General features: G+C 52.6%; 11 protein-coding genes across 11 annotated transcripts; 8 read left to right on the top strand and 3 right to left on the bottom strand.

Annotated features, from left to right (window-relative positions):
* Positions 1-3361: 3361 nt before the first annotated feature.
* Positions 3362-4149, top strand: HMPREF1541_05533 (uncharacterized protein; the record flags this gene model as incomplete). Its single annotated transcript, XM_008719873.1, has 2 exons — positions 3362-3406; positions 3541-4149. 2 exons carry the CDS (start codon positions 3362-3364, stop codon positions 4147-4149), a joined length of 654 nt encoding a protein of 217 aa, XP_008718095.1.
* Positions 4150-4802: 653 nt separating this feature from the next.
* Positions 4803-5846, top strand: HMPREF1541_05532 (uncharacterized protein; the record flags this gene model as incomplete). Its single annotated transcript, XM_008719872.1, has 1 exon — positions 4803-5846. The coding sequence occupies one exon, from the start codon at positions 4803-4805 to the stop codon at positions 5844-5846; it is 1044 nt and encodes a 347-aa protein (XP_008718094.1).
* A 400-nt stretch (positions 5847-6246) lies between these two features.
* HMPREF1541_05531 (uncharacterized protein) lies at positions 6247-7317 on the top strand (the record flags this gene model as incomplete). Its single annotated transcript, XM_008719871.1, has 1 exon — positions 6247-7317. The coding sequence occupies one exon, from the start codon at positions 6247-6249 to the stop codon at positions 7315-7317; it is 1071 nt and encodes a 356-aa protein (XP_008718093.1).
* A 9-nt stretch (positions 7318-7326) lies between these two features.
* On the bottom strand, positions 7327-9672 carry HMPREF1541_05530 (uncharacterized protein; the record flags this gene model as incomplete). The annotated part of the gene is made up of 1 exon (XM_008719870.1): positions 7327-9672. One exon carries the CDS (start codon positions 9670-9672, stop codon positions 7327-7329), a length of 2346 nt encoding a protein of 781 aa, XP_008718092.1.
* A 440-nt stretch (positions 9673-10112) lies between these two features.
* HMPREF1541_05529 (uncharacterized protein) lies at positions 10113-12248 on the top strand (the record flags this gene model as incomplete). The annotated part of the gene is made up of 1 exon (XM_008719869.1): positions 10113-12248. One exon carries the CDS (start codon positions 10113-10115, stop codon positions 12246-12248), a length of 2136 nt encoding a protein of 711 aa, XP_008718091.1.
* A 774-nt stretch (positions 12249-13022) lies between these two features.
* On the top strand, positions 13023-13856 carry HMPREF1541_05528 (uncharacterized protein; the record flags this gene model as incomplete). The annotated part of the gene is made up of 1 exon (XM_008719868.1): positions 13023-13856. The coding sequence occupies one exon, from the start codon at positions 13023-13025 to the stop codon at positions 13854-13856; it is 834 nt and encodes a 277-aa protein (XP_008718090.1).
* A 67-nt stretch (positions 13857-13923) lies between these two features.
* On the bottom strand, positions 13924-14895 carry HMPREF1541_05527 (uncharacterized protein; the record flags this gene model as incomplete). Its single annotated transcript, XM_008719867.1, has 1 exon — positions 13924-14895. The coding sequence occupies one exon, from the start codon at positions 14893-14895 to the stop codon at positions 13924-13926; it is 972 nt and encodes a 323-aa protein (XP_008718089.1).
* Positions 14896-15380: 485 nt separating this feature from the next.
* HMPREF1541_05526 (uncharacterized protein) lies at positions 15381-17073 on the top strand (the record flags this gene model as incomplete). The annotated part of the gene is made up of 2 exons (XM_008719866.1): positions 15381-15763; positions 15816-17073. The coding sequence occupies 2 exons, from the start codon at positions 15381-15383 to the stop codon at positions 17071-17073; spliced, it is 1641 nt and encodes a 546-aa protein (XP_008718088.1).
* Positions 17074-17547: 474 nt separating this feature from the next.
* Positions 17548-18115, top strand: HMPREF1541_05525 (uncharacterized protein; the record flags this gene model as incomplete). Its single annotated transcript, XM_008719865.1, has 2 exons — positions 17548-17676; positions 17765-18115. 2 exons carry the CDS (start codon positions 17548-17550, stop codon positions 18113-18115), a joined length of 480 nt encoding a protein of 159 aa, XP_008718087.1.
* Positions 18116-19024: 909 nt separating this feature from the next.
* HMPREF1541_05524 (uncharacterized protein) lies at positions 19025-20000 on the top strand (the record flags this gene model as incomplete). The annotated part of the gene is made up of 2 exons (XM_008719864.1): positions 19025-19371; positions 19430-20000. The coding sequence occupies 2 exons, from the start codon at positions 19025-19027 to the stop codon at positions 19998-20000; spliced, it is 918 nt and encodes a 305-aa protein (XP_008718086.1).
* A 330-nt stretch (positions 20001-20330) lies between these two features.
* Positions 20331-22486, bottom strand: HMPREF1541_05523 (uncharacterized protein; the record flags this gene model as incomplete). Its single annotated transcript, XM_008719863.1, has 3 exons — positions 20331-21429; positions 21479-22217; positions 22264-22486. 3 exons carry the CDS (start codon positions 22484-22486, stop codon positions 20331-20333), a joined length of 2061 nt encoding a protein of 686 aa, XP_008718085.1.
* Positions 22487-23076: the final 590 nt, after the last annotated feature.

Raw genomic sequence — 23076 nt, 5'->3', positions numbered from 1 at the left:
GGGTCATCGCCTGCCCAGAAGTTTGCAAACATGTCCCCAGACTCAGAGCTACCGAAGATCAGCTCAGAGAACATCCTTGTCTGTCCACTGGAAAGTATTTCCAAGAGTTTCCAGTTGATTATCACCACTTGCACAATCAACACGAAATCCAAACTTCAAGTGCCCTTGGTCTTGCTCGACTCCTTCAGACCTGTCGTACAGTATTTAGTGAGCTGATACCCCTTTTTGGAAGCACCCTCGCTTTCAACATCGCCACGCTCGAGTTGGGCTGTTGGTTTGGAACTCGTATCTCCTTGACCGCTCCGCACATCAAAGACCTCGCTCTTGGCGGTGCTCCGGATCAGGGCCTTGCGAACAACCAGAAACGCTGGCTAAAGGTCTTGCTCAAGCGATTCTCGAACTTGGAGCGGCTGGTCATGAAGCTTGACCGTCGAGCCGACCCGTCCATCATCGGTACCAAGTGGCAAGTTGACGAGTTGCGTAAGATGAAGATCGTGCTGGAGAACAGCCAGATGAAGATGGTCTTCTCAGTGCCACCATGCTGTTGCATGTGCTTGACTCCCGTTCTCTTCTCAAAGGATCCTCCTAATTTATCCGGATGTGCCGCTGGAACAGGTCGATATCGATTCTGAGTTTCAGGCGTGGCAAGGCGGACGCAAGCTAGGCATGGGCGACCTGGAGTGGACTATGCACGGCTGATGCGAGTATTCTGGGAAGTCTTGCTAAATGAACGTCTGAGCGCAATTGGATTCACGAAGTCTGGATATATCACAACATATGACACCGATACCGCCGCTGACTCATCATGAAACGATTCAGAACCCGGTGGCACGGCGTTAGGATTACGGGTTTTGTACCATAGCTGAGATGATTGCGGAGGGCAACATGCTGCGCCGTTGTTGGTATGAGGTCTCCTTCAATGGATCAACAAAGTTGGCAGCAGAAGAAACCTTGGTCTGAAACCCATAGGATCGAATCTATCTGCTTGGACACAAGTATCGAGGAGGTACTTGAATTAGTCAGAAGCGGCTGCCCTCAGACGGGTTAGCGTCATACGGGTTGCAGACACAAGCTTTCGCTGTAGCCAATCAACTTGCCCCGGCCTCGATGCTCTCGTCCGCATGCTCGCACTCTCGCACTGGGCATCAACGCTATTAGCGTTCGTGAGGGCTATCTGTACTTCGACAGCACAGATACCGGACCTTTCAACGGTATTCCGATCGATGTCCTGACGGGTGAGGCTACAGGCCCGGGGGATCCGATCGTTGACAACGCATTTCCCGACGTCGTTTCGACGACTTCGCCATCGACTTTGCTGGCAACGCCTGGATAGTCAGTAGCGTGGGTGAAGTCACTCTGTCGCGAGATGTCACGGCGGGGGCTCAGGTCTCAACTATCGATATCGTTGCTGGCAGCACAACTGACACACCAAGATCACGGGGCATACAGCTGCCAAGTTTGGGACTAGCAGTGTGACCTGAAACACGGGTCGCTATATGCGACTACTAGCGGTGGCGCGTTGGGGTACATGTTCAGCAACTGGACGACGGGCGGTATGCTACGGAGGTATGATGTTGGTACACTCTACTCGGCATAGGTTCGCACCGTCAGTGCCTGCTCCTGTCAACGAGTGACAAAGACGGTTAAGCCTTTTGTGGGAGCTAACGATGTACTTAGTCTAATCATGATTGCACTCGACAAAGCTTGTGCTTGAAGGCTAGTGCTACACTGCTTCTAGCACTAATATTTGGAGGCCATCCCATGGTCTAGAAAGGTAGTTCAAGGTCTGGCAGTCACTGAAATACTTGTACAACTTCACTTTTCAATACTTCTGGAACTAAACGTAACTGCATCCGCCAAGACTTTCACTGCCTGACTCCCATATGTGTTTGTACAACGCTCATTCCAGCAGTAATCATGTCAGGGCTCTGAAAGCTTGTATCCGAGCTTTTGTGTATGTCTTCTATATTCTCTCTGAGTCTTGTGTCTCTGTCAACAATGTCGAGCGTCAACACGGTTTTGATTGTGAAGGCGATCCTTCACAAATCGGCTGTGCAAGCCGTGCAGGTCGAAAATTGCGATTCTGTATCTTAACCCGAGGCGTGCTCAGCATCATACCCGAGTACTATGGGAATCAGCATTCTGATAAATGCGGCTGTGGGCTGAATATAATGCATCGGACGGAACGATTCAACTAGACCGGCAAAACCTCGGTCCAACATAGGAGGCGTCATTTTATACACCAATATCATAGTTGCCTGTCAATAAATACGAACCATGGTACAATACTCGTGGCTCTATGGAGGTGCTATGACACATAAGGGCCATCATGATACCTTCGAGCCTTCGAACGGTTCTCGCATCATGCAGCCGCAGATGTCAGCGGTAATTTGCTTTCAGTTCCAGCCAATGATACCATCTCCCAAAAGCTGTCCCGACCCATCAGCTATTTGCACTGGCCTCCCTACAATCCCTCGGTTTCCAACGGTAAGATCGAACGAAACTTGATCTCTAGGCAGCTCGCAAGATATCGGTACAACTGCTTGCGGCGGTTCGTCGAGTGGGACCATGAACGCTGTGAGTATGTCGGGCTTGGTGGCAGTCCTAATCTTGCTCGAGAGATGTACTGGTCTTGAGAACTTCCTGGAAGATTGCTCAGTCACTACATCGTCTGATAGATGTGGTGCTGGGACTTACTGGACCTCCACACGAAGACGTTGTCCGGACAGGTGTGGTTGGCTCTGACCTTCTTCGCATCTCAACTCCGCCAACACTTGCCCAGTGCATGCTTGGCTCAGCAGCAGACGACATGGCGGCAATGCTGATCGCGTGGGACGCGACTTGGACGGAAAGATGGTTGCGACCAAGTCACCGGCTGGAGCATTGCGAGGAGTCTCTGGACCACACATCGCTGCTGAGCACTATTTCGATAACGCAAAGCAGACAGTATGTGCTTACATACGGGCAGCTCCAGCCCAGCTGTACTACATACATAAAAGTTGTCAATACTTCTCACAACCTACAGCATACGCTAGACCACAGTAGTTAGCGTTTGTTAATGTGCTCAGTCTGGGCACGGCCGTAGTTGGGTTAGCCTCAGTGACACTCCATACAGCTCCATTCAGCAACGCCTTCTCCTGTTGACGCGACACCCCACTGATGAGCAAGTTTCGCGCGACCCTCGAGTGCAATGGTTGTCCGCGTACCCTGCGATGAGATGATACGCATCTCCGCAACGGGACCCACAGGCTACAACCAGAGTCATCTGCAAGCAGAACGATAACTCTCTTTCCTTCTTTTCCCTTCTCCCTTTAAAAGTCGTGCTCACTGATTCAGAGCATCTGATCCGCCGCCATTTGCCATGCCGGAACAATACAGCCAGCCTGAGCTTGGGTACAAGCTCGATGTAAGTACACTCTACCTCTGTGACCCAGAACATCAAATCCTGTCGCTTCTTGGGAAGCCGGAGCCATGAGCCCCTATGTAGAAATGCATGTATCAGCTCCTCAGGTTCAGAATTTAACGCACTGATCTCAATAGGCCCTTGAACCTGCTATCTCAGCCCAGATTATGGACCTACATTATAATCGCCATCATAAGACCTATGTTGCAAATCTCAACAAAGCCCTTGCTTCTTACTCGGATGCGATAAATTCCTCAGACCTCATCAAACAACTTGAACTACAGTCCGCTATAAAGTTCAACGCCGGTGGTCATATCAACCATACCTTGTTCTGGGAATCACTAGCGCCAACTTCGAGCAACTCTGAGGACGTTGCGTCCTCGGCGCCGTCCCTCGCTGCCGCCATCTCCAAGCGCTGGGTCTCTTTCGATAGCTTCAAAGCTGCTTTTGAAGCCGGAGCACTCGCGATTCAGGGCAGTGGCTGGATGTGGCTTGTGAAGGATGCGGCAACCGATGCTCTCGACCTAACGACCTCGAAAGATCAAGATTTACCCGCAGGCGGAAAGCTTATCGTGCTAGGTGTGGACATGTGGGAGCACGCCTACTACCTACAGTATCTCAACGCCAAAGCGGATTACCTGAAGCAGATCTGGAGCGTCATTAACTGGCAGACCGCAGAGAAAAGATTCTTGGGAGACAAACAGGTGATATATGGTGCTCTGGCTGGCCTGACAAGCCATTTGTGATGAATTCAATAAAGTATGCTTCCTGTACTCGAAGGATCCAGTATGATGGCAGTAAGCGGAATCTACAGAATCCCATCGTATCCAAAGTAGTTCCCGCGAGAGAAGTACAACGACAACTCGTGTAAGCAGGAGATACTGCTACTGGGATCAATTTCCACACCGAATCAGTGGATCACTCACACCTTTGACTTATTACTGAGGACTCGTGAAGGCCTGCTCGAGAGCTATCGCGTGAACCTTTCAAGCGTAGCAGTGGACCATTCTCAAGGTCCTCGCGTCCAATCTTGGCGCCCAACCGTGGCTTTCTCTTGGTCCGAGGTTCCAGTAGATGTTGATTGCAAATTTCCCTGAGTGTTGGGAGGACCTCTGCGACCCTCCGGACAACATCACTCAAGACTGGCCGCTGGGTTTTGGCAGCCAAACAAAGTCCCACGATAGATCGATTTGACTAACGCATCGGACAAAGTCATACCCGGTGGACCAACCCCAGGACCCCTACGTTATGTAAGCACACTGATATGCAGTGGTGCAACTGCAGCCGTGACACCCATTCAATTCACGCTACCGCAATCGAACATACAGAATAAAAGAACCATGTTAGACGTCTGAGAAGGTGGTATACGCTCGCACTCAAAGAAGCACGCCAGGACCCGATGCCGACCTACCGACCAGCAATCGCCTCTCTCTCCCTCGGCCGAGCGTACGCCGGCCACAGTCTCGAAGCCAAGCTCTCGGCCGCCGGACGCGCGGGCTTCCAAGGAGTCGAATGCTTCTACGAAGACTTGGAATGGCACGCTAGATCCCACGTTGGCGGCGACAACGACGCCATCTCTGACGAAAACCTCTTGGACGCGGCGCGGGATTTCCGCGCGTTGGCAGACGCCAACGACCTCGAGGTCATTGTGTTGCAGCCGTTCATGCACTACGAAGGATTGCTGGATCTGGAGGAACGGGGAAGAAGGCTGCAGAAGTTGGGGCTGTGGCTGAGGCTGGTAAAAGTGCTCGGTGCGAATATCATTCAGGTGCCGAGCAATTTTCTTGCTGAAGGGGTGACCGGGGATAGATTACGCATAGTCGAGGACTTGCGCATCCTAGCCGATCTCGGTGGCAAAGAGCATCCGCCAGTGAGGTTCGCATATGAAGGGCTGTGTTGGGGCCGGTTCGTGGATACCTGGCGAGGTGCTTGGGAGGTCGTTAAAGATGTGGATCGCGACAACTTTGGGTTGTGCCTGGATGCATTTCATCTTGCGGGTAGGGAGTGGGCGGATCCTGAAACCGCAGACGGGGTCGTGTCTGATGATGGAGGCGCCGGAGACAGATTTCGACAGAGCATGGCAGAGATGGCGACGACATTGGACAGGAGAAAGGTGTTCTATGTGCAGTTTGCCGATGCGCGGAAACCGCAAAAGCCTATTGTTCCAGGGAGTAGCGAGTGGGTGGACGGGCAGCCGGCGAGGATGACATGGTCACGGCGGATGAGGGTGTTTGTGGGCGAGGAAGAGGGCTACTTACCCATCGACCCGATTCTAAGGGCTGTGTTTGACCCAGCACCTGAGGGTCTGGGCTACACTGGGTGGGTCAGTATGGAAGTCTTTAATCAGTCCTTGGAGGAGACAGATGCCCAAATTGTTCCTCTGCATGCGGAGCGAGCTCAGAAATCATGGATGACTATGAAGCAACGGTATAGCCTAGAATAGCCTGAGTAGTAGTGACATGTAAGTGTACCTTGACCTGAGGTCAGTGCCTGCCAACAAGCTCTCTGAATCTTCCCACGATCAAAAGCAGTCATGCTGGCACCGTACCACTCTCTAGCATCGAGGTCTTATTTACTGACGCTAATTAATCTTCAAGGCCAATGTCGCGTCGGAGCTGTGGGAGGGACAAGCGTGTAGTGCTGTTGAGGTGGACAAGTTCGAGGCGGATGCTGCACGTGTTGCATGTCTCTCTTTCCGGGCATGACTTGTGCCGAAGCAAAGCATCCTGCTGCACCCTGTCATTTTGGAGAAAGAGCACTTGAATGCTCAAACTCGAGATTCATACATCTCAGAGACAGGAACGCGATTGCAAGGACCTCTCAATTAGAACCATTGCGGCATCATGGGCTCCTTAGGCCACGAAAAGGTTACGATCGCTGTCATCGGCGCTGGTGTCATCGGGTCTCATCATGCGAGTCTCGTTGCGAACTGCCCGGACAGCTGTCTGAGCGCGATCGTGGACCCCACAGAGGCTGGCCGCCTCTTGGCTGAGGAATATGGCTGCGAATACTTTACGGATACCACAGGCTTGCTGCAGTCTCCGAGCCACGTCGATGCCGCGATTGTCTGTACCCCGAACAGCACACACGAACCCATCTCGAAGCTGCTCTCAGAGTACGGCATCCACCTTCTCATTGAGAAGCCGGTCACGACAACCGTGGAAGAAGGGAAAGCTCTGCTCAAAGTCTGTCGACAAAATGGGATTCGCGTCTGTATTGGTCATCACCGACGCTCGCATCCCTCTATAGAAGCTGCCAAGCAGTCTCTTGATACCGGAAGCATCGGGCAATGTATTGGCGTTTCTGGGGTATGGGTCGCACTGAAGCCGAATGAGTACTTTAACGGACCTGGTGCTTGGCACAGGGAGAAATCTGGCGACGTCGTGCTGATCAACTTGATCCATGAGGTGGATCTGCTTCAGTACCTCCTTGGTCCGATTCAGAGAGTATTTGCCGAGAGCTCTATATCATCGCGAGGGTATGCAGCTGAGGAGGGAGTGGCGATAACACTGAAGTTCACCTGTGGAGTCGTGGGGACGTTTTTGGCATTGGACAACGCAGCAAGCCCGTTCAGTATCGAGGGTGCAATTGGCGAGAGCCCACTATACCCGTTCACGGGTAAGGACTGTTATCGATTCTTCGGCTCCAGGGGTACATTGACGGTACCTGATGGAAGACTGTGGCAACCAGAATGTTTGGACAAGGGCCGACTGAGTGGAATGAAACAGTCGCAACTGCAGTGGAATCACCAAGATGCCTACCAGCGTCAGGTTCGCAACTTCATAAATGTGGCTCGATGCCTAGAGGAGCCTGTTTGTTCCGTTGTCGATGGTCTTTCGGCGGTAGCTGTGTGTGAAGCAGTCCGACGCTCTCTTAGTGAGGGCTCCCCCGTGGATGTGGAACAAATAGATTGACGAGCATTTTCAGTGGAGTGTTCGTACTTCTGTGGCACTTTCGAGCGCTTGCCTCATTGTAGCTTTTGGGGCTCTGTAGCCGGAGAGTTGCTCGAATTGTAGAAGAGCCTGCTCAAAAACAATGTCTACACCAGTCACAATTCTCCATGGGATGCCACATTCGTCGCGGAAATTCATGACCTGTTGGAGGAAAGGCGTGATTCTTGGATTGTAGGATATGCTGACTGCCACACCACCAGACGGGTTTCCGAGTAGTGCTGATGGCAGGGGTTCGGCTACCTGATCATGATCATCGAAAAGAGAGGCTTGTGATGGAAGACAGTTGACGACGATGGTCGGTAGCTCCAGGTCAGCAGGCCACTCCCGCTGCTGTTCATTCCAGGCTGAAACCCGCGACGGTCTGTTCTCGGCCTCACACCAAGCATTGAAATGATCTGCAACTTTGACAGCATTCCCATATGTTCTGTTACGCACGTGAATCTCAGCACATTCGAGCTGAGCAAGCGCATAGATTACGGCACGAGCGGATCCTCCGGCTCCCAGAACCAGGGCAGTAGTCTTGTGCAGACGGGCCGTGTTGCGAGGAGAGAGTCTGTTCAAGATACTGATGTAGACTCCATACCAGTCGCTGTTGTCACCATACAGACCAATGACTTTGCCTGCGTTGTTCCGATTGTCTGCTTGTTCTTCCAAAGAAGCCGTGTTCTCATTCAGGAGCAGACGTAATGGAATCAAGGTATTGACCGAGCCGATGATGGAAGCATGGGGACTCATTGCCGTGCATGCTCGAAATGCATCTTCTTTAAATGGAAAACTAATTGCAGAGCCGCCGAATGTGGGTGTATTGGCAATGGCGAGAATCTCGCTGAATGTTGCGATCTCCCGAAAGGTAAAGCTGTGGCGCAGACCATATAGCTCAAACGCAGCATTGTGCATAGGCGGCGAGCAACTGTAGAACACTGACTGGCCGAGAATGTAGAATTCCAACGAATCCATCTCGAAACATTCGAAAAGGGCGGAGGTCGCATCAGATATGGTGATCTTGTCCTCGGGATCCTCGTCGACGAAGGCGAGCGAGGCACGTGTGCAGTGGCGTATGGGAGTCAGAAGTCGATTGAAGACTCGTGATGTGCGCCCGAGGCGACCGGTATTGTATGCGATGACAGTGATACTGTATGCTCGAGAGACATGCGCAGCGAAATATCGAACGTCTTCGTTGTCCTGCCGTTCGAGCGCGGGCTGCGTCAACCTTATTGTGTCGAAGCCGATCATTTCAGCATTTTCACAAAGCTGAATCCGACACGTATCGAGCCAGCCGCGCGCCGTAGGGTCCGGAAAGACGCCATCACCTATGATTGTAGTTGGACCTTTGTCTGCCAACAACGTGCGATGGACGACCTCATCAAGGGCAAGATTGACCAATAAGTAGTCAATACCAAGCCTGAGAACATACTGAAGGGTACTCGCTGTGATTTCAGGAGTCAAGTTAGCGGCACCCTCCTGTTTCGGTAAGGAGACCACGATTGGTATCTTGAGAGCTCTCTTCAATCGGCTGATTTGCTCGCTGATTGACCTGTAAGTACCTTCCGAGAAGAGGTCTAAAACAAGCTCGATGGCGTCTTCGCCCGAGTCTTGCCAGGTCTCGGGCATGTTATTCTCAAGAAGTGTGCTTAGCTTCACAGACGTAACAAAGGAGTGTCGTCGGCGCTCCAGAGGAAGAGCTGATAAAGAAAAGGGCCCCGAATCGCGAAATCCAGGTCGGTGGCAGATGAAATCGATAAACCTCTGAAAGTCCAGTTTGACGTCTCTAAGGATTCGAGGATTTGGCGGATCACTACTGACATGTGCATCATGTATGTCTCCTAGAGAACTGTCTTCGAGGTTGAAGAACTCGAAATTTGAACAGTAATGATGGCGAAGGTCGGCCTTGTAGAGCTGGGCTTTCTGATCGCCATTGAGTGACAAAGCTTGGGAAATCTTTTGGAAATCACGAACGATGTGGATTACTGGATGAGACTGGGCGAACTGGCGAAGTATGGTGCGTGCACCAGTCGTCAATGTTGCCATGCCACATTCGAGGACACAGCCGGTGCCATGGCTATCAAGCATCTGCTGCAAGACCTCTTCATTGCGTCGGTAGAAGTCATCCTGGCCAAACTTTTCGATGAACGCGGACTTCTTGTATCCAGTGACCTTCTCGAAATACAGGCCCTCACTCACGAAGCGTCGTCGTAAATGGGCTGCTGCGATGAACCCAAGCGACCTCTTCCCTGCACCCCGAATCCCGATAAGAGCGATGGAGGCATTTGGCTCGTAGCGACGAGTTGTACAGGGCTGCTCGGTAGTCTTCGCCATCAGATTGGAGCATCCCAGTCATTGTAACCAGATAGTATGCATGCAGAAGCCACGCAAAGACACGACACGCTTGCAAAACCCCGAGAGGAAGAGCTCGACTCGCCACCAAAGGTCAGTGAAGTTTCGGGCGGCACAGAAGAAGCGAGCAAGCGGACAACTGCTTATAAGGTCGTCGAACGCCCCACCCAATCAACTCTTGTAGGTGGCATGGCCCACGTGCCGAGCCTGAGATTAACCCCTCGCCCCGCATGGCATCGCTAGGCTTTAACTGCTCAAGTAAGCATGAAGCAAGCCCGGGCGAGAATCATTTTGGGCAACTTATCATAGCGATTGATTACCTTTCCATAACATTCATTCTTGTCAGGGCTAAGCATGGGAGGACTAGTCATCGACCAAGTCCTGCATTTAGCCAGCATCCTGACACCTGGTCAGCACATCCAATGAGCTCCAATGCCGACCTCCGACTCAGCCAGAGGCGCATCAAAGCCCGCAATCGCATCGACAAAGCCTGCAACAATTGTCGGCGTCGGAAAGAAAAGTGTGATGGGGCGCAACCGAAGTGCTCCAGCTGTGCTGTCGCCGGGCGAGAGTGCCATTATGCCCACGAAGTCAAACGCCGCGGGCTCCAGGAAGGCTGGGTCCATGCTCTAGAGAAAGCGTGGGCAGTAGCTATCCTGGGCCGGCCTGAAATTCAGTCCGAAGTCGTTGCTGTGCTCGAGAACGGCACGCAGGATCCTCAGCGAGGAGGCTTTGGGGCTCTTTGGACGGATGAGGCCGATGAGGCCGGCCTCTTGAAGACATGGCGTTCCTCCGATCTATGTCGCGAGCTCGAGCGTCTTCTGCCCCGCTTTGAACGCCTTCAACGCCATAAAATCAGTAGTCTAGCTCCTACGGAGCTTGACATTTTTGCTGTGCGTAGTGCCCAGGAACAGACGGCGTCTGCAGAACGTTCATTCGGTCCACCGGGGCAACAGTCTTCTGCACGGCCGCTAACCCAATGGCCGGAGTCGTCGCCGCGGCTCTCGACTGATGCTACCTTGGACATGCTGCCATCTGATCAAGTACAGTTGCCACCGGATGTTCTCCAGGTGGTGGACGACTACTTCCGCTCGACGCATGTCTGGTTTCCAGTGGCAGAAAAGCACAGAATCTACCGTCTCTGCCATACATGGGCGAACAAAGATCAGGCCGAGCTCGGCGGACGTACTTGCGTACTAGCCATACTTAACGTTGGGAAAGCTGTGAAAGCTGGTAGTACTTCCGAAGACACCGTGGAGCATGCCCGGTTCAGCGTCCCGGGTGTTTTGGACTTTACCAGTCTCTTCGCAAACGAAATACCAACAATGTCTAAGCTACAAGACCTTGGTTATGTACAAGCACTACTGGTTCTTAGTATTACTCGGATCACCTCGGGTTCTGTCGAGGAGGCTTGGCTGCTTGTTGGGCAAGCCATGAGACTGGCAATGTTGCGAATCAAGTCAGTCAATAGTGTGACCCAGGGCATGCCACGGGCGACCCACAATCTACAGGACGCGCATCACCGCGCTCTGTTGGCTTGTATGGTCCTTGATACACTATGTGCTGTCGCTCTGGGTCAGCAGCCTCTGTTCCCGATATCATTACTTGACTTACTTGGACCGATCGACGAAGATGGGATTGAAGAGTGGGAGCCCTCTGACGAAAGCAGCAACTCGGCTCGTGCGCCTGCTCTTATGCTGAGCACCTTCAACCGGCTCGTATGTGCTGTCAAGAGCCTGTATCTGGTGTTGAGAGACACACAAACTACGGCAGGGCTGGATTCTTCCGGCGTGCCTATTACACATGCCCAAGACCAATGGTTTACAGATCCCATGCACTTCGACGGCGAGCTAGATGATGCAGTTTCCCCAGCGCTGCCCCAACAAGTGTCTGTATACCTAGTGCGCCTGACTACGAAGCTCATTTCAGAGTTACGCAACGATAATACCGCATCTGCGGCACCTGCCAACGGATCAGCTAGAATGGCGCTCCTACAAAAGATCACAGATCTCATTGACCATGGGCTTCAGCTAGGCACGAAAACCACCGCCAAGTTTCTATGGCAACTCATCTTGAAAGGCCTCTTAGTCCAAGCTCAGCAGTCCAGCACCAATCTATCGACCGCAGAACGCACTCAAATAATAGAATTGGTCATGCAACAAGTACACCTTTTGGAGAGGAAGGACAACGGCAGCCAATCCAATGTGTCGGATCCTCCCTTGATAGATTCTGCGTTTGAACCTGTTCAGCCACTTGTTGATTCCGACAACTATCAAGATCCAGCAGGACTGACATCGGTGCTCAACACGATCGACCGTGCTGTGTCAAATCAAGCAGCCGCACCAGTAAGAAGTGATGTTGGTCCTTGGCCTCCTGAAGATACACCGTGGCTAGGGAGTATCGGCGATGACAGTTCGCACAACGGGTTGCTCGAAGATCTCATAACAATGGACGCCATTGACTGGAACTCGTCATGGGAACAAAGTTTTCAGGGCCTTGGATTTCCTATGAACGACTTTGATGGATCGGAATTCCAGTACGACTTCTCAAACACATGATCGCGTGATGCCACGACCAGATGATATGAGTGGACGAAGAAAGCTGCATATAGATGCTGCATGCTTCCTCCTTGACCTTGAATGTTGGTCTACAGGTACAAGTGAATATGCTGAGCCACATTTCGACTGTCGCCTTCGTATATGTACTACAGAGGATGCAGACCTAAGCTCATGAGGTCTCTCGAATCTTTTGATTATATGATTATTCGGCCACGTCTGCGATCCAGATCGCCGAGCTCGGAGCGGCCACCACCTTGCAATCACTTCGGTCGAGTCCGGAACATCAAATGCTCGTCTTTATCGCTGAAGTCATCTAAGAAGTGGGATGCATGCAGGATGGCCTCTGCCAGCGCTGCTTTAATACAATTTATAAAGAGGATAATGTAAATCGTTGAGATCTCGTACCTACAGCTACCGACGCATCCCGCATTACTAAGTCTCGCCAATCACAGGTGACCGGAAGAATTCACGTCCGGAGAACGTGAGGTAGATCTACACGCTATCATGTTTGGAAGAATAGCCGTGCAAACGATGATTCAATACACCTTCATAGTTATGTAGACTAATGGCACGGATAGGATCGGTAAGCGAGTTCAAGAAGCGAGGTGGACAGGATATGCCACAGCTAAAGTTAGCTCCAACACGACTCTCCGCCATTAAGGCGGATTGATGCGATCGTACCTATCGGTTCTGGACGTTCTATAAGGTTGTTTGAGAACAACTACCGCGGGCAGTCTCGCTTCCCGTCATATACACTATTTCTCGGATACTATCATGCAGACCCATTCATACCAGCCAAAGGGCGGTTCATACAGCCAAAAGTCCACCTCCCTAGACGGAATACGTGTCGTCTATGATAATTACAGCGACCACCTACCGGGACCTGCTCTCGTTTTCATACATGGCTACACCTGCTCCTCCGCTCTTTGGAGCGCACAGCACCCCCTTCTCACAACCCACCGCGCACTCGCGATAGACCTCCCAGGCCACGGTCGCAGCGATGCGCCACAGATCGAATACACAATGGAGCTGTTTGCACGAGCCGTAGAGGGGGTCCTGGCCGCCGAATGCGTCACTTCCACGGTTCTCGTGGGTCACAGCATGGGCGGCCCCGTGGCGACGATGACGCTGCGCCTGAACCCGAAACTGGTCAAAGCGATTGTCTACGTCGATTCATTCTTCGAGCTGCCGGAAAGTTTCCTGTCCCGATCTGAGCGGCAGGCCCTGGCGGCGAAGAGGGTGGATGATGCTTTCTTCGGGAATATGTTGAATGGCTTCTGGGCGGCACGAACTACGGACGTGGTTAGGCAGCAGGTGATCAAGACGATGATGGGCACGCCGAAGCATGTGAGGGTCAACACCTGCACCACAGACGTGCAGCCGCATGCGTGGCGGGAAGGTGAAGTATACGATGTGCCTGCTCTGGTGGTCAACTGCCCTATGTTTCCTGTGGATGAGAGGTGGAAGAAACATATCAGCGGCTTAGAGGTCACATGTTGGGCAGAAAATGGCCATTTCTTGTTCATGGAGGATGCGGAAAGATTCAATACTGCAGTCGACGAATGGTTGCGCGAGAACCGATTGATGGGCGTGACGCAGAGTCAATAGGGCGCGCGTATTCATCCCTCGCCGTCAATGGTCTTAAACAAACCAATACCGAAGATTATACATTGAACTATGTATGGCCCGATCTCTGGCGCAAAGCCCTGTGTAACTCTCCTGCAACCAGATTTTGTGCTCCATTAGGGATTTCTTGCTCACACCAGAGCCGATCCTGCGCCATGCACACGAACCCGACGACATCGACGCCTGTGACGGTCTCCCACCCAAACTTCCTCGCTAGCTTGATCAATGTCGTGGCAGGGTCGGGGGTGTAAGCCATATCAAGGACAAACGCTCTTGTACTCCGGCGTTCCAGGACCGTGCTGACCACATTCCAAGCTTTCCTCTCGTCCGCGCTTGACGGAACTATATCTGGTGCGGTTCCCGTAGCGATGATCGGGTCGACGACCAAGGTCTCCAAGCTCTGCACGCTCTCCAGAAGGACGAACCTCACGGCCACACCAGCCTCTGTCATGGAAGACATCATCGTCCGAGCCTCATCATGCAAGCGGTTGACCACGAAGATCGTTTTGATACCCAAATATCTCCACAGGGCGTAGATTGCCGCTCTGGCCGCACCACCGGCTCCATAGACCAGAGCTGAACGTCCTTCAACGTCCTTCAAGATCGCTGGAAAGGCATTTACAAGCGCATCCCGGATACCTACAATGTCCGTATTCGTTCCGATGTATCGCCTTCTGCCAGTCTTTGGATCCGTCTGGACCGAAACGGTGTTGATCGCACCCACAGCCCTAGCTTCGGCGGTCAGCTCATCCATGTGCGGAATTAGAGCGAGCTTGTTTGGCATCGTGATGGAGCAGCCAACGCAGTCAGGCGAGGCGAGGTGTCTGAGGCATTCTGAGGTATCGGTGGAATCCAGTAACGTGAATCGCCACGGCAGATTGAGCAACTTCCATACGGTGTGATGGACGACAGGTGCGAGAGCGTGTGAAATATCACTGCCGTACAGAAAGGCGCCGCGCGCAAGTCCCGGAGTGGGAATAGCGCTGGCGACAGCGTCTCCGTTGGTGGATGGCATGACCATATTGAACTATCGATAACTGGTCTCTGCTCGTTGAAATCTTCTATCAGTGTATAGGATGCAGATATTCTTGAACTCAAGGATCTGCCTCAATCTGAGTCGCTCCGGAACTTGGCCCACGCACAGCTAGTACTGAGCGACCAGTACAGACAATTTTCGCAAGCAAGGTCTTGGATTCAAGCCATCAGGGATATTCCCAGCATCGGATCGAGTGGCATTGGGGACCTGAATGCTTCCGGTTGTGACAATGACAGCAAGTGCGCCATCCTGTCCATGGCAAACCTTCGGACAAGACTTGGTCCGGATGAGATAGTGGTCCACTATTGACCAAGCCCTGCTGTCTTCTGTGTCTTTCGGTCCAAACCCCAGACCATCAGCTACTGGGGTACTATCCGCCGTAGAATACCCCGGATCGAGCCCCGCGTACTCATATAGCCCACGTGCCAGATCGTTTGTGCCATGTCGACACAAATACCGACCACCTCAAAATGGCTGACACCACGAAGGTCACAATCCGACAAGTCCTCTATTTCATTACGCTCCCTGTCATAACCGGCATTGCCTATGGCTGGGAAGTTGGAGGCATGGGTGGTATCCTTGCCATGCCCCAGTTCCTTGACTACATGGACACACCAACCGACTTCCGCCAGGGATTGATGACAGCAAGTCTGATTGCAGGCGAATTCGTTGGCACCATCCTGATTGGCTTGGTTTCCGATCGCTTTGGACGACGAATGACCATCTGGATTTGCATCGGTATTTATCTGGCTGGACAAGTCGTCCTCGTCGCCGCACAAAGTCAGGGAATGTTCATTGCTGGCCGCGTGATCAATGGCTTTGGTGCCGGTCCATGGTTCCAGACTGTTTCGTTGTATGTATCTTGATCTGCCTTGACCCCGAACTGTTCACTGACCTGCTCCAAGCTACTCGGCAGAAGTAACACCACCTCACATCCGTGGTAGGGTGGCCGCGTCTCTCAATTCCGGCATCGCAGTCGGCATTCTGATGGCATACTGGATGCAGTACGGTGCCCTCAATATCGCTTCCACGGCAGCGTGGCGGCTTTGTTTTGCATTGCAACTCTTGCCGGGTCTCATGGTCGGTGCACTCATCTTTGCCCGTCCTGAATCGCCACGATGGCTGGTCCAACACAATCAAGACAGCCAAGCGATCTCTATCCTCGCCGACCTTCACAGCCAAGGTGACACCAACGATAACTTCGTTCGCATCGAATACGCCGAGATCCGCGCTTCTGTCGATCTCGAAAAGTCCGGACATACTCCTTCATACCTGGCCCTGCTGGTCAACCCTTTGTACCGCCGTCGAACAGCCCTTGCCATGGGCTTGCAATGCATGCAGCAGCTTTCCGGAGCAAACATCGTGCTGTACTACGCCGCAAAAGTTTTCGCACAGACAGGCCGTACCGGCTCATCAGCTGCGCTGCTCGCAAACGGTATCTCCTCAGCCTTGCTCCTGGTCGGCACGGTGTCTCTGACGCTGCTCATCGACTTCTATGGGCGACGCAAGCCCATCTTCGTCGGTCACTCTTCCATGGGCATCTGTCTTGTGATCGTCGCCAGCATCCTCCTCCGTTATGGGTCTCCACACTTCGACCAAGTAACTCAAGCCGTGCAATTCAGCTTCCAGAACACCTCCGCCGGCAACGCCGCCGTGGCCTTCATGTTCTTGTTCCAGTTCTTCTTCGGCGCCTTCTCCAGCTCGTTGCCTTGGACTTACCACTCTGAAGTATTTCCTCTCCTAGCCCGCGCCAGGGGAACGTCCCTAGCAGTGGCAGCAAATTTCTTCACCAATTTCTGGTTGGGTTTATACATTCCACGAGCGCTTAATGCCGCCGGTTGGAAGCTTTACTACATCTTTGGGGCCATAAATTTGGGGTGCGCCCTAATCGGATATCTATTCTACCCGGAGACGGCAGGGAGGATGCTCGAGGAGTTGGATCTGTTGTTCACGCCGGACAGGAACGTTTGGGTCTTTATGGATCGCGATGCCAAGAGCAAGCAGGGACTGGTGGGCAAGGGGCTGGAAGGCGATCCGGCGGCTGTGAGGAGAGAGCTGATGGTGAGACTTGGTGGAAATGACAGGCAGGATACATTACCGGCCCAAGAGGGAGCGCTAGGTGGCGAGAAGGAAGACGTTAGCTTCCATCATCGCGAGCTATAGTGCGGTGACCATCGAGAAAACGATAGCCCATTACGATCAAGACGTGATTGTACTAATTGAAGACGGAAGATTTCGTATAGCGGCGCCCATGTGCATGAGGGTCATCCAAGTGTACCTAGCTGCCGGGGCGAGGCCGTGCCAAGACTGAAGCGCCAGGCTGCTTCCCCTGTTTGGCTCCTGTAGCTGACAAAGCCTGAAGGTTCCAGGCCCTTTCCCGCACCATGTCTCCATCAGCGTGCCCGGAGCGAGTATCCGGGTACGAACGAGAATCAGACCTGCCACAGATGGCAGACAGTCATCCAGCGGTCTCGACTGGAGCGCTTAGCTAAGAATCCTGATATGCCGCCGAAGACACGCGCGATATATCTGGCAAGACTGGCGCTGCGGTCAAGCAGATCACCAAGACCGCAGACAAGACACAGGTACAGCAGTGTCATTTCTCCGCTTACATCGCCGCTATCAACACCATCAACAATGTCTGACTTGTCACACACTCCATCTCCATTGGAGCATGTGCTTGAAACGTGTCTTTATGTCAAATCGGCGCCGAAGGCTGCTGCGTGGTACGAAGATGCCCTCGGGGTGACGCCTGTGTTTGTGACGGTTAGTGGTGTTCCCAACGAGCATCGGGGATCGTGCCCGTCTCCTGTGTGCTGAGCTGTTCAAACACTGACGAGAGGCGACTTCACAGGATCGTATGGCCAATTTTCCCTTGGGACCATCTACGCTCCTGCTCTTTACACTGGGCCAGACAGGCGATGACATCAAGAGCGAAGACGGCATGATTCCCCACCACGGCCCAACGCCAGATCTGCTTAGCCTTCTGAACCAGGAGGGAGGCAAGAGCTTGCTCAATCAGCACTTCTGCTTTGCCGTGGACAAGCCGGACGACGTCGACAAGTGGGAGAATCGGCTGCGAAAGAAGGATGTGAAGGTTCTCTCGACTATGACATGGCAGAAAGGAGGCAAGAGTGTTTACTTCGAGGATTTAGATGGACATATCGGAGAGATTGGCTCCCGAGGCATCTGGCCGCACTGGTGATTGGCCTCTGACATTGACAGTATTCGATTTAGGAAGGCGGCCCATTTGTCCACGAATAGAGTCGGTAGCGAACGCGAGTGCGAGTATCTCGATTTTCCCAAAACCGTGTCTATGATTTTAGCTTTCAGCCCATCGACCCGTGTTGGGAGCGAACATGTACGTCAATCTCTTTCCACGGAGTTGGCAGGGGGAGATAACCCAGAAGTGGCTTTGGCCTCTCAAGATGTTAAGCATGTGGCATTGGATATCTGAGCTGCGCCAATGGAATGGGGTTGCGCATAAGCTGACAGTCAGCAGGATTGCTTCGGCCGGGGACCTCCAGGCCTCCTTCTATCACAACGATGAATTATTGGCTAGTGAATCTACAGTCGTGCAAGGTGACGACGACTCTTTCCCAAACCTGAGCATTTGGAAGCCCGCGGGTCTGCTCAACTCTTCGCAGCCCGTGAATCATGTCCACGTCATTTGCTAGTCCGTGTAATGTCTTTCGAAGACTGGCTACACGCAATAGCTGTTTGAGCTGTTTCTAGGAGCTTTATGCGGCCAGGAAACATCTGTGATGGACAGCAGGGTTTCGCAGGTATGTGTATGCAGGTCGATACCATGAAACAAAGCAATCAATCATACTATAGCTGAGTATTCTGGTATTGTAACGTAAGTTGCCACGCCTTTCCACTTGTTCACAAGGATCTGACCTGGCTGTGGATCATGTACGGCGTCTTGCAGATCGTACGTTTCAGTCTTGTCGCACCGCAGTCGGGAGGTCAGTATGGAAGGAAGGTAGGTGCGGGTCGCCTATTTAATGGCAAGTACGACCGCTGCGGGTGAATTCTGCCGGTCTAGACAATTCAGCTTCACTGCAAGCACCGTCTTACCCCTTTGAGCAATTTGAGCAATCACCCATCTATAATGGCGACCATTACACATGAGTCCGTCCAGGAGGATACGCTTCAACATCTAACTCTTCAGCATCCAGACCGTGCACAACCACGAGATGTCGCGGCTGAAGTTCTCTACAGCAAAGAAGCCGATGACGGCACTCCACTTACACTCGACTCCATTCACTCGAGCGACATCAACTTCAAAGAAAGTCGAAAGGTTCTGATAAAGGATGTCAGGAACGACATCAGCGATTTCACCTTGGAGAAGCACGGTTTCGAATATGTCAACCATGAAGTCCCCCAAGCCCATTTTGTCAACGAAGAAAGCATTAAAGCCGTCCACTATCCCGAGATAGAGGCATTCATTGCTAAGTCGTAAGTTGACCATCAAGTTCTCGTCAACCTCGACATCACGATACTCACAATGACCCAGCACCGGCGCCAAGATGGTCCTGATCTATAATCACATCGTCCGCAACGCTCCCTGGAGCAACGACATCAGGGAGATCAAGTCCTACGTCGGTCCAGCCCAAAGGTGCCACATCGACGTGTCCACAGAGTTCGCGAAAGAGGTTGTGGAGAATCAATTGAAGCGCTTCGAGAAGGGAGACATGGTTTCTGAGGTCCTTGCCGGTAGATGGCAGTTGCTAAACGTCTGGCGACCCCTAAAGACGATACGCAAGAACCCTCTCGCAGTGGCCGACGCAAAAACGGTGCCCTACTCCGACCAGTACATGGTATCTTATGACAGGGAATATCAAGAGGATGGGAAAACCAAGAAGCTCAGGGTCGAGACACCGTTCACGCAAGCCTCGAAGAATGACAGTCATCAGTTCTACTACCTGCACGAACAGCGTCCAGATGAGCTGCTGATCTTCAAGACTGCAGACAGCGACAAAAATACTGCGGCCGGCGCTGCAACGCATACTTCATTTGAGTTGCCTGGTACAGAGCATCTGCCAACGCGGGAGAGTATTGAGATCCGCCTCCTCGCGGTGTACTAGAGAGAGACACCCCTTCTGCCAGGTCTCAGACCGAGTGCTGTGCTTTGCACCCGTCAGCAAGCCCCGTTGATTTGCGACTAGCCTCATTCGATTTCCATAGGGCACAATGGCTCAATTGGAGCTCTGCCACCAGCAAGAATCATCAATTCATCACCCATAGGCATACTCAGGCACATTGATGCCGCCATCCTCGTGATATTGTGGCCAGTGCTCTTTCCGCTCCTCCGCCAGTCAGCAACTGCTCGAACGAAGGCTCTGAGCGCTTCGGTTCCCGGCAGAAGGATTGGCGCGTTGGCCCTTCTAGCTGTCATCATGCATCTATCGTGCCGCTCACGCATTCGATGGCCTCCATTTCTCAATTGCTAGAATGACATCTACATGCCGTTTCATGAAGGGTTCCTTCTTGCTCACAGCCAGCAATTGGCTGGCTTTCAAAATGTTCTTGATCTGCCGCCCGTTCAGCTCCAGGTGACTCAACTGCTCGACGTCGCGCTTGCTGAACTCGGTCTGGTACTTGATGTCCCGCAGGAAATTGTTCCAGATGCGAACGCGTGACTCGGGTTCCAGTTCGGCGTAGTCGATCGTGATGTGGATGCGGCTCTGGAAAGCAGCGTCCATGTTGGAGACCCGGTTGGTGGTCAAGAACAGAATACCTTCATAGTACTCGAGCAGCCGGAGGAAAATGGAGACGAGCTTGTTGCGTTCCAGGTCGTGCACGCTGCGAGCCTCCAGGAACACATCGCACTCATCGATGAGCAGGATGGCCTTCCAACTGGCTACCAGTGTGAGTATGTTGTTGAGATTCGCCTCCACTTCGTCCGCATCGGTGCCTAGATCGCCTGCGCCCATCATGAAAAGCGGCACGCGCATGTGCTCTGCGGTGGATTCGGCCGTCAGCGTCTTGCCCACGCCAGGCGGGCCAGTGAGCAAGAGAATCATACCACGGCCTTTGCCGGCGATGACGTCGTCGAAGGCATTACCACCGCCCACTTGGGTCTGGGCGAGAGCTAGGACCAGCTCCTTGTGTTGTGCTGGGAGTACCAGATTCTCGAAGGCGTTGGAGCTCCATTTGATGTCCTCAACGGCATCGAGCTTGAACTTAAGCCACTTTTTCAGCTTGAGTGAATAACCCCGGACGAGACTTGTAGCGAGGAGTCGCTGGTAATCAGTGAGCTTTTGAAACGACTTCTTGCCCTCGTCGGTCTCACTTGCGCTGGCCGAAACATGGTCAAAAGAGTCGGCGTCACTTTCAATGTCATTCGTGGCGGCTTCGACTCTCGGGATCGGAGATATTTCAACGCTCTCGTGTGGACTATGAGTGTTCCACGAGTCGGCGTCGACGACAATGCGTCCATTCACGTGGATGATCTTCTCCTTCTCATCGCCAGTTCGCCTATCCTCTACCAGTTCGATAGCAGAGTCCGAATAACTGTAAGGAGGTTAGCATTGTTGTCCAGTTCAAAAGCATTGAAACGCACCTCTTGTACTGCCGTCCAGCCAGTGACTCAAACGTCTGCCCACGCTGGACTAGGGACTCCCTAACTACCTCCGCTTGAGGCAAGAACTGGATGGGAACGACTCTGAGAGAGCTAATCTCCCGCGTTCCTTCGAACTTGGAGATCGTCACAGACCGCGCATCCCAGCCAAAGTTTTCTCCATCAAAATCGATGTACCGTGTAGAAATCGAGAACACCAAGCCACACTGAGTCTTGACATAATCACCATACCGGACTTCCAACGCTTCCGTCTGGCGAAAGCTTGACGGAGCAACTATCACGCTAGATGGGGCGAATACACACCATAAATGCTGGAAAGTGACAATTCCATGCTGGACATAATCCTCAAGGGCTTTGATTGTCTCTCCCAGTTGAGCGATGAGGACCGAGTGCAGAAGCTGCAGATGCTCTCTCATCACGGGCTCGTTGTCGGGCTTCTCCATGTATGCCATCAATCTACTCCATCGGTGGACAAAAGGTTTGAAAGGTGCATCGAAGATGAGACGGGTGAGGTCACAGGACACGCCGGGGTACCCTTCAAAGACTGTCGAAAGAGCGCGCTTGAGATGAGGGCTTTGGATCACCAGGGAATGCACCTCGTACTTCTTGCGGCTGTCTTGAGATTTTCCGTTCCGAATGATGATCGCGTGTCCGATTGTCTTCTCATTCTCAGCTGCCTCCGGGACATTCTTTGGTTCGTCGGCTGACCATGTCATTCGACCTGATGTTGTCAGTAAGCAGTCTTAATTCGTGGTCGAACATCTCACCTTCGCTATCAGGCTCCCCTTGGTAAATGCTCGTGAAAGAGGGCAATGAGCCGACAGGTGGAGAAGGCTCGTTGGACTCCTTATCTTCTTCAGCTTGCTCTTCCTCTTTCTGAGCTTCCTCCGCCTCCTCGCAGGTAACTGGGTTGCCATCACTGTCGACAAGAGAGAGTCCAAAGTGCGTAGCAAGGGCGTCAAGCCCAGGAGCAACGACTGGTGTAGCCATGTTGCACAAGGAAACTGCTCTTCGATGTATGACTGGTACGGAGATAGGTTGAGAAAGTTGACTTTGTGAGCTTCATATAAGGCATTTGAGATGTATGTGAGTCAAGGCGTGACTCAAATTTGGTCGCGATATGGAGCTCTCAAAAGGCCCTTGTCAGCCTTGCAGCAGGATCTGAGACGATTGTCGCCTTGAGTCTGCCTGTCCACCAGGGAAGAGTTCGGGGCTGGCTCCACTCATTCAGGCAACAGCGAAGCTTGGCATATGGCTAGGGGCTCCACTCCCTGCAGACGTGGTCCCAACTGCGCGCTGCCAAACGTCCGTGCTTGGTGGTGCATTATCAGTTCTGGGTTTCCATCAATGCAATCACCGAAATGACCTGGCCGAAGGAACCGGTGAGGACTGGCTGCTTACCTCAGATTACCCGATCTGATGACCAGTTGACAACCCTACCCAGTCCTACCCCTAGGACCCAAATCTGGTGGAGAAGGCTTGCAAATACCTCGATGGCACATCCCAAGGATTACTGAACAAAAGAGCGGGATTCCAATTCAAGCCAAATCTCGAGACACTAAAGGTAAATTTTCTCTGAT

Source organism: Cyphellophora europaea, assembly GCF_000365145.1.
Source record: "Cyphellophora europaea CBS 101466 unplaced genomic scaffold supercont1.5, whole genome shotgun sequence".
NCBI classification, from domain to species: Eukaryota; Fungi; Ascomycota; class Eurotiomycetes; order Chaetothyriales; family Cyphellophoraceae; genus Cyphellophora; species Cyphellophora europaea.
Note: the sequence above shows the minus strand (reverse complement) of the source record. Positions and strands in the feature narration are given on the sequence as shown.